This window comes from Schistocerca cancellata, chromosome 10 (assembly GCF_023864275.1).
Source record: "Schistocerca cancellata isolate TAMUIC-IGC-003103 chromosome 10, iqSchCanc2.1, whole genome shotgun sequence".
NCBI lineage: Eukaryota > Metazoa > Arthropoda > Insecta > Orthoptera > Acrididae > Schistocerca > Schistocerca cancellata.
The window spans coordinates 64,785,896-64,795,715 of NC_064635.1; the positions used below are offsets into that span (position 1 = coordinate 64,785,896).

Below are 9,820 nucleotides of genomic sequence, written 5' to 3' on the forward strand. Positions count from 1 at the left end.
ACTACTTGTACTTCTTTTTCTCCGATTGTTGGGAAGGTAAAGTACAAAATTTCTTCTTCTTGTGACTCTTTAATCAATGAACTTTTCCTGGCAAAATATCTCTCTCTCTCTCTCTCTCTCTCTCTCTCTCTCTCTCTCTCTCTCCCCCTCCCTCCTCTCTCTCTCTCTCTCTCTCTCTCACTCTCTCTCTCTCACACACACACACACACACACACACACACACACACACACACACACACACCCTCTCCATCCCTCCCACTCTCCCCCTCTCCATATTTATGAGAGAGAGAGAGAGAATTAACAATATTTTAAATAAGTGACATACACATGAAAATATTAAAATTTTTCTGTGTTAGTTGTTGTTGAAATTACTTTTGTTTCAGAATTGGAAGGACCCTCGTCACTGTAGGCATGAATCCTAATAGCAACATGGGCCTGGCAGTCATCAACCTAGGAATATGCAACCTGCCTCCAACATTCCGCACGGACATTGCTAACAAGTACATGCTTCTTACTACCTCTAAAATTACACTGTTACATAACTTTAATCATTCTTTTTTCAAGATGTGCTTTCATGGTACTTTTCTGAATTTGAGCTGATACCTGTGATATCTAGAAGAGTCCCAGTCAACCCTCTCTCTCCAGTTGTTGCACATTAGATATATTCGAGAGTGGGCAATCAGGCAATCTGTTGAATACGATGCGTGCAGTTTCGTTACTCAGTGTTTACCAGGTAAAGGTATTACTCCTTAAGGTTCTGTATTGCTCAGTAACACCAACTAAATTACGAACTGTACTTATTTGGTATTTTCGAGATATCTGCCACGAATGTTGGTTATTTGTTTCTACTGTTATTGATCGTTAAAATGTACAGCGCAGCTGACATGCCATTACCACTGGCATGCACATATATCCGGTCACAAAGAAATAACACAAATGTCAGTAATAGGTAAAACGGATTATGGATATAAAGAAACACTCCAGTTCTAGACACTGCTGTCACCTGAGCAATTATCAGGGTGCATACTGTTGGCTTGTCAGCCTCTGAATCAGTGATCTATTTATGTTTTCTTATCATTCATGACTGGAGAATAAAGAATTTAATGAATAGAAAAGTTAACATCTCTAATTTTCATAAGAACTGCATTACATTTACTGTAATGGGATTGAATACAAAACTGACTATTGTGGTTGAGGTTGAGTGCAAATTGTTTGATGAACAGGAGATACAAGAGTAAAGAAACATATTCGGTGCCATTTCCAACTAGGACTGGCACACAGGGCGGGAAACAAAAGAAACGGGACATGTTACAGAGAACTTGAGTACCCCAAAATACCCTATACTCAGCAACAATTGCAAATTACTCAACAAGGTGAACCGTTACTCTTGTTGTAGCATAATATGAACTGACTGCGTCACTTGATGAGCTGTTGTCATTTCCAACTGGAAGTGGTGCACTTAATTTCCCCACAGTGCGAGTGCAATAAGTGATTGTGGAAGGTGTCTTTCTGGACAATGAAGTAGCTTTCTTTGTAATTAATATTAAAGATAAAAAAGTCACTTTGAATGCATATATTAACGAATCTTTTAACTTCCATTGTTGCATGTTATCAAATTTTTAAAACTTGGAAACTTTGTCCCTCTACTCTCATATAGACATTGATAATTTTAGGATAGTGAAACACACAGTTGGAATTGTGATTACAAAATCAGTATAAATGTTAAATTATCTCATTTATGTAATTAGTGTTTTGGTGCGAGTGTTATATTTTAAAAATGTGTTTCCTCAAAAATGTACTATTTGCATTTGTTAAATTTTGGAAAAATGCTGCTCATATGTATGTTTATATTCATTTATTGCATTCTCAATGTGTATGTTGAACTGTAATGGGATAAGGCTGTGTCCCTACTCAATACCTTTATTTACTCCTCTAAATTTTCGCTCAATGTCTTTCTAATTTGACAACTGCTTCCCGATTCCTGTGAAGTTACTGCACTATTTTCCTGTCTGTGATTCAATGTAATCCACATAAAAATTTGCATAATTTTAGACCATTTGGCATTATTGAAAGAATTTTTTAAATCAATGACACCTACAAATAGTGATTTATTTATCCACAACATATTTTGACACAGTATTAGTAAAATAATTATAGCGTGTCTAGATTCACACGATCATCAGTGAGTTTTGTTCACTATTCTGTGGCGTAAGATCTGTATCAGCATCTTGGTGGCACAGACTAGTAAGCTTACTGCCTTCACACCAGTCTCACATGGTTTTCTTAAGTACTGTTACAAGAACTGATATTCATAAGTCTTCAGCGATTTCTCCTTTTTCATACATCTCTGTGATGAGCTCTTGTGGGCAATACATTATCATCTAGTGCTCAGAGCATTTACCCACTTACTGCATCATGCCTAGGAGCCTGCATCAGCTTTAGTTTCATAAGTACTTTATCAAAACGTTGCACTGTATATCAAAAAATGAAAACCTGACAGTCACAACACTAAACTTCGCATCTTCCGAGTCGTGCTGTGTGTCGGAAGATGAGGTGTCATTATGGTTTTTCAGGCTGCTGGCGCACATCGAGCAATACAAAGGGACGTGGCTGCAGAACCACCTGCCGGCCGGCCTGCAGGGCTCGCTGCTCGTCCTCACGTCAGCCCTGCACCGCTTCGTGCCTGACGAGACTCAGTCGTCGTAGCAGTGTGGAATCGGGGTTTGGGTCCGACGTGACAGGCAATGTACGAACTCCCACCGCAATTACTCGGATTGACAGTTTAATCATTAGAACATGGTAGTTCGAGCAGCATCCGCCTTCCGGTCATAGTACCAAGTACACTCGAAGGTGTCTTGACGGGTGGAAGAGTTTACTTTTGCTATGTTGCCGTTAGGTCCAGTGTTAGTCTTTACATTTATTGTTTTGTACATTGATTTAAATGTTTGTTCTGCAAGCAATATTCTGTAAAGTTTTACTACAAAGATATTTGTTAGCTTTAAACTATTTTTTAAGTTCTTTCCGCACTTAGAATCGACAGAAGTTATTTTTTTGTGGTTACTTAAAATATTATATTTTGAGCTGCATTATTTTTTTGTCCAGGTTTATTGTTAAATACAGAAGAACAGGTTAGGGAATAGTGCTGTAGCAAACTTTTAGGTTGCAGTTCTCTAGGAATTTATTTTGTAATTGTGGAATAGATTTAGAATTTTACTTGTGTTAAAATTTTAGTGAATGAAGATTGGTTGTTACTATTGTTATAAAATTAATTTTTTAAGTATTAGATATCTGGCACCTGTGATTTTTATGCATATACTTTGCACTGAAACATTCTCTGTTATGAAGAATAATATTCAGAATATTTAAAAATTATTAGAGTATTTTGTTGTGACATGAGGGAAGAATGTATTTGAAATGAGAATCCAATTTCTGAGCCAAACTGAATCGAAAACATAAATTTTTTGGTTGTAAGTCATCCCGGAAAGGAAAATACACGTTTCTGCATTTTTTAGGTGCCGAAGAGCAGAGCAGTTATTACTCGTCAAACAGATGTCGGTTTGTTAGAGGATGAACAGACTTGGCTATTTTTGTAAAAAAATACAGAAATCACTTGTTGTACTTGCCAAAATTTTTCCTGTCCTTAAGCTGTCTGAAATGAGTGCAGTAATTTGAGCATCTCTGGACGGTCTCCGTCTACACGGTCAGAATGACAGCAAAAGCAGTCAGACTGTGCATTTTCACTGGCAGTATGTAGAGAATACATCAACTTTGTAGCCATTTGTGGTACCCCCCTCCCCAAAACAGTCTTGTTTCAGCCAGGAGCTTGTATCGCTGTTCAGCAGCAGTAACTAGTTTCCTGTGTCTGTCCACTCAAATTGCATAACTGTGAAACGAATATGTTAGATCTGAAATGACTAGCATGTGAATTTTCAGTTAAATAGAGAAATCATAATGTGTGAAGACATTTGTGTTGCTTTGTGCCTCACGCTTCTCGCACCTCCTTACACGCCCTCCTCAACCCCCACTGGCCTCTGCTTCCTATTCCATACTCAATTCTAGAGTGGTGGACAGATTGTGACAACTCGAGCATCTGTGTAATGTCTCATAAATAGTAATCGATGTGTCCCGACCTCATGGTTCTCGTAAGTGACTTTTGTCATTTAAGGAAAGCTTGTTAATAAGAAGACTGAATATTGAGTATTTTATTATCTGTTTTCATGTTTCATAATGACATTTACAAATATATTAACATTCCAAAAAAGCGTTGTCCTTCTGTATGTGCCCTATGTTATATTTATTAGTGTTGTAGTGTATACTGTTTATAATTGCCTCTGTTGATACTTTCTCTGATAGGATACAATAGCTGATAAAAAGATGAATACAGTATTGTGGAACGTGTTTGTGTCCTCATGTGATGAGTCGGCACAGTGCGGGCATACTTTGCCCTCACATTTTTAAGGTTTTTATGTGAAAATTTCACGCCAAATGTCATGTATCACCTTTTACTAATGTTCATTAGCTTTTATTCACTGTTGAAAATGTTCCTTTGAAGAAAGATATAGTCTGTTCAGTTTACTTGATAAGAGCAATTCCCACAAAAGGCAAGTTTCTGCATTTAGTACATGTTCAGTGTGGATGTTATGTGATGACCCGTACTGTGCAACATTGTGAAAGAATCATTCCAGGTACAATTAAGTATTAACCATTGTACAGGTTGTCCATGATTATCTTTACAGATTTGGGATTTTATAACTTTAAAGATAAAGGTAATAACAAGTGGTTTTCAACAAGTGATAGTTAATTCATATAGAGTGAGTGAGTGAGTTAGTTAGTTGTTTTAGTTACGGTATCCCACATTAAAAACCAGTTATTATCTGGGTTAGTTTTGGATTGATTAAATCCTAAAATTGCAAAGAGAAATTAACGGACACCTTGTACTTGCCCAGTTGTGTAATTTCATCTACAACAAAACTCATTTTGACATTTTACAATTTTTAACCTTTGCAGCCAAATTGTTGTTTTCCCTGTATAGAGTATCTCGGCAGCTCGCACTGCTGCCTCCGACAGTTGTCGGCTACAGAATTTGTCGCTCGCTCTGTGGGCTCTGACAGAACGGTGAATGGAACGCACTTCATGCTGCCCTGGTAGTCCTTTTGTGTGACAGTTGCTAGGCTGGTGCTAATGATGTTCCATTCACATTTTTGTAGGTGTCCATAAATAATCAAGCAATAAAAAGTCTGATGAACCATAAATTCCACCATGAAAGCGCGAAGAACCGTCTACCTCATTTTGAAATCTCAGACATTTTATGAAATATTAGGGCTGTGAATGATACGTGAGATGAGATGCTGTCTATGTGATTTTCGTAGGTTCAGCAGATTGATGTTGAACTATGAAAACCTTGGATGAGATAATAGATATTTGCATTTACAGTAAAAGTTGTACAGAAAACGGTGTATGAAAGCTTAAGACAAGTTTGTGTGCACAGTATTAGTGGCTCATCATCTTTTGTTAATAAATATTGATATCTGTACAAAATTCTAACAACTATGTGTATAAGTGGAAGTATCCTAATGCAGGTAAAATCTTCTCTTTGAGTATTTGGTGTTGGCCACTGCAATATTAGATGTGCTGTTAACTCGTGAAATCACTCACATACTTTGTCTTTGATAAAGAGAGTTGTTTGTTTGTTTAAAGACTGCCTGAATTTAGTGTACTACAGTCTCATCTAAAGAAAAATTTGCTCGTGTTGTCAGGCCACTGATCATTCAGTACATAGCGCAAGCCCCACTTGTACGTTACAATTCATTAATGACCATATTGTCCGTCAAACATCCGTTTTTGAGTTTTCTGGGACAAGGCAAAATCTGAGGTTCCTGACATTAATGTGTGTACTTTACAGGAAAATTTTAATCGTGTGTGCTTTCTTTGGGGCACTTGCTGTCACATTGAATCACTGTAACAAATAATGTCAACATTGTCTGTATGGTTGAAATAAAAGCAATGGTGGGGAAAAAATAAACTGTTTTCAAAATTCAGTAGTTGTATTGACATTAGGAACGAGACGATAATGTGAAATGTCGTGTCCGAAATGTACAATCGAGTGGAGGATACAGTATTATCAGGAGAAATAGTATGATAGCAGAGACTGCAATAGGCTATAGAATGAAGTAGGCCTTTCTGCACATTTTTCGTGTCGTAAGTGAAGTGTGGAAGTGACATTCAATTTGCAGAGTTCTCTCTCTCAATTTCTCACACAAATTTTTGTTTCTCTTACAGTATCCCTAATTGCACATTAACAACAGTAAAGACCTTAGGGAAGCATAGTAGTCTTTGTGTGATACTATCAGTTATTTGGCTAATTTGCCTTAGAAGTGCAGCTCTTTTGTCCTACTGTCTACACTACATTTTTGTCTCAAAAGTTTGGCCCAGCTCTTTTAAGACTATTTCAGTAAACTTCTTTAGCCCTGTTTTAAGTTTTGTTTTTATTTAGGTGACAAGTTCGACAGTCTCCCACTGCTCTTCCTCTTGGGTCATCTGCCCCTTTGAACATATTAGGTCCTGAAAGTTCAGATTTTTACATTCTCAGACTACTGCACATTTTCGGAATCGGAATGCCATTCTGTGACCTACAGTAGATGTGGGTGTTGAAACCTTTTCATCACTGTGGGAGTGCTATCTGAATATGGCAGGAGAGACCTGGTGGACAAGAACTGTATTTCTTTATTTCTTTACATTTGGTGACAAAAGTAGTCCAGTGAAAAGATGAGAACTCATTTAACAGATAAATTACGCGAGGCACACAGGAACAGAAAGATGAGGTAATCATTTACAGCTTTCATACATCCATTTTTCTTCCGCCTCTGATAAAAAGAATGTAGAGAGACTGATGCAGTAATAGACATTAATTGCATTATTATTTTATTAGTTAATAAGGAAATATGATTTCTTTTGAAGCATACAGATCATTCCTTTTTCTGTGAAATAATTTCAATCACACACATTTGTGATGTGTTATTTAGCTGTCCTTTACTTTAGTGGAAGTATCCAACTCTTCACATTTTGTCATTTTCCTGTTATCGTTTTATTACCCTTCAGCACAAAAAATTACGACCTCAGGTACTGAATATCTAAGCAACTCCTCCCCCTCTAATTTTTCTCTGGTTAATGTGGCAGGCCTTCGAGTTTCATAAATTACCCAAAGAAAGTCCTGTCTTTGAGATTTACATATAAGGTTCCCAGAAAGTCAGTGGATGACACTTATCGGATTTCTAAATCTTGAGAGGAATGCAGGTTTAAAAATCATTTTGGCAACAGTCAAACTAACGTTGTGTTTTGATTACATATTTACTGAGTTCATTTGACTATTTTTCTAAATAACAAATACCCCAGTTTTCGTTGCAACTAACGAGTTGTCTGTTTCCTGTTTGGCAACTTCCAAAATACCACTGGAGGATATTAAAAAAAAGTGGAAAGTGATATGTGGATCATTGGACGGTGCACAGTACTTTTCTCAGATTTCCTGTTGATCATAGCAGTGTTACACTAGTGAAACTGAATGCCCGAACAAAATTCATAGTTTGTTTGAAACAAAATAGTTAAACAGCTTTGGTCAAATTAAGATGAGTGAGAATTCTGCTTATCACAAAAAGTAGTGGCAGCAATCATTATTAAGTAAAATCATTGTGCATGGAAAGTTCTGTCCTCCCTTTTTCAAATCACAAATTGAGCAGCTTAAAAACGACCATACATTCAGGATGGGATGTGAAGTGTCCTTCCTCTGCCGGTTCTGCCAGGCACTTAAGTGGGAGCATCGGGGCTCCACGAAACATAGTGATGACTCATGGGGAACGGTGTGGTGATTTCAGTCTTCACATGACATTGGCAGTCGATGAACAATAGCATTTATCATCTGTTACAAAGCTGACCAGAAATGAACTGTCTAAAGTAATAGGAACCAGTAGCTATTGGTCTTACACTTTTTACACAATAAAAATATGCTTTGTCTAATTTATGAGTCTTTTGTTACAGTCGTAGACATATTTATAAATTTTGCTGTTTGTGTGTATGTTATGATGAGAATGAATAAAGAAACTTTACAAAATATTAATATAGAAATAACTTTTGGAAGCTCCTCGTGGATAAGAAGAGTAAGATCAATTCTCGGTCACTTCTTATAAATTTTTGACCGTCGTCAGGTCCACTGGCATTAGACTGCCACGTGTCTCTTGTCGTACAGTCATCCTCTTCCATTTCCTATTTTGACATAGCTCTCGTGGCAGATTTTTTTTTTTTTTCCTCCCATCACATTTTCTTTCAAAACCAATAACAGTAGAAAATATACGTTTTTATGTACATTATACATTGTTCTTCTGTACAGTTTTGAAACAAAGGAACGTGAACAGTTTCATCATCTCGTAACAATATTGCGTCAACAAATCTTTTATGATCACAGTATTTTCAATCAATAAAGAACACTTTTCATTTGAATGTCTGAATTTCTTTGTTAATGCAATATATTTTATGAATAAGTTTCATTTTAATGTAGTGATAACTTAATTTTCCTTTTTGGTTAGGGTATATGTTGCTATCTCTTTGAAAGATGTATCTTAATTATAATCAGTGAGACTGAGGCAGCGAGGATTCATGAAGTGTACTAGCCTGCGCAGTGTTGGTAGTGTTTCAGTCATAGAAGCAGCATTTTGGCAATATCGTGAAGCAGTCTTTCTGTTAAGTTTAGATATTTGTACATCAGAATATGATTTGCTTATTTGAATTACATTTTGTTGTACCTGAAGTGGCATTTTTATTTTCTAATTATCTATATCCACACTTTACCCACAAAATGCAATCATTATATATACCGCTTTTGTCTCGAGCACACGTTGTACGAGTTATATCGCCCTGTTACAAGTAGAAAAAGCGATACCTAGTGGGCAAAATGAAACTGGGCTAGAAAAATTTCATGCAGCTTAAGATAGGCAACCTGACTCACCTCTTCTGCCCTGGATACAGGAGACCTCTCTTGAGGTGTGTCAAATATTTAAGGAAAAAAGAGAACAGTAGCTATGGCAAGCAGCAGTCCAACATATTAGTTTACATTGAGGTTTCAAAGTGATTTAATTTCTTCAGAAGCTGGGCTCACTGGGCATATCCCTTCTGAAGATTTGTCTTTTGGGGTGTGTCCCCACTCCATCACAAGGCAGTGATTCACTTCTCATTTAATCCACAGGAGGAGTGTCAACTCTTTTTCACATTTTTCTGTATGAAAGTGTACTCCTCTGCTGCTGCTGCTGCTGCTGCTGCCGCTGCCAACTTTGGGGTCTCTACCTGTAACCTCGGAAATGGTTTCTGTGCTACACCCCACAATATCGGGTCCTTGTCTGAATTGGCCATCCTATCACTCCAACCTGCCAGAATGTAGAGTGCCATCACTGCAATGTGGAAGTATCAGATTTGTATTACTTGAGTGGAGGACTATGGAAGGTGATTGTATCTCCCTTTGGCTGGTTTGACACTTGTGTGTGATACCACCGCCAAATACATACTAGGTGTGTTTATCAATTTACGTACTTTTTAGATCACATGTTAATGACCCAATACAGTTACACTAATTGGATTATTTGAGAACATTCGTGTTCGATCACCTCGAGTAACCTCTCATGATCAATCTGTACAAACTACGTCTTGGAGATACAGTGTCATATGTTAACCCTTGGATACTTTTTTCTCCTGGACACAATATCTGTCATCTATCCGAAGAAATTTTCTGATGTTGCACGTCCAGACTTCTATAGATAAGGAACACAAACTCTTCTAA

The 9,820-nt window shown here is 37.2% G+C and overlaps 1 protein-coding gene across 2 annotated transcripts in view; it reads left to right on the forward strand.

The window, feature by feature from the left end:
* The window catches only part of LOC126106853 (uncharacterized), a 154,380-nt gene extending 145,633 nt beyond the window's left edge, over positions 1-8,747 (forward strand). For both annotated transcript variants that reach the window (XM_049913246.1, XM_049913247.1), the window contains exons 18-19: positions 384-500; positions 2,574-8,747. In XM_049913246.1, coding sequence (XP_049769203.1) covers positions 384-500; positions 2,574-2,706 — 250 coding nt within the window. In that variant the 3' untranslated portion in view covers positions 2,707-8,747. The remainder of the gene's footprint in view (positions 1-383; positions 501-2,573) is intronic.
* The last annotated feature ends 1,073 nt before the right edge of the window (positions 8,748-9,820 follow it).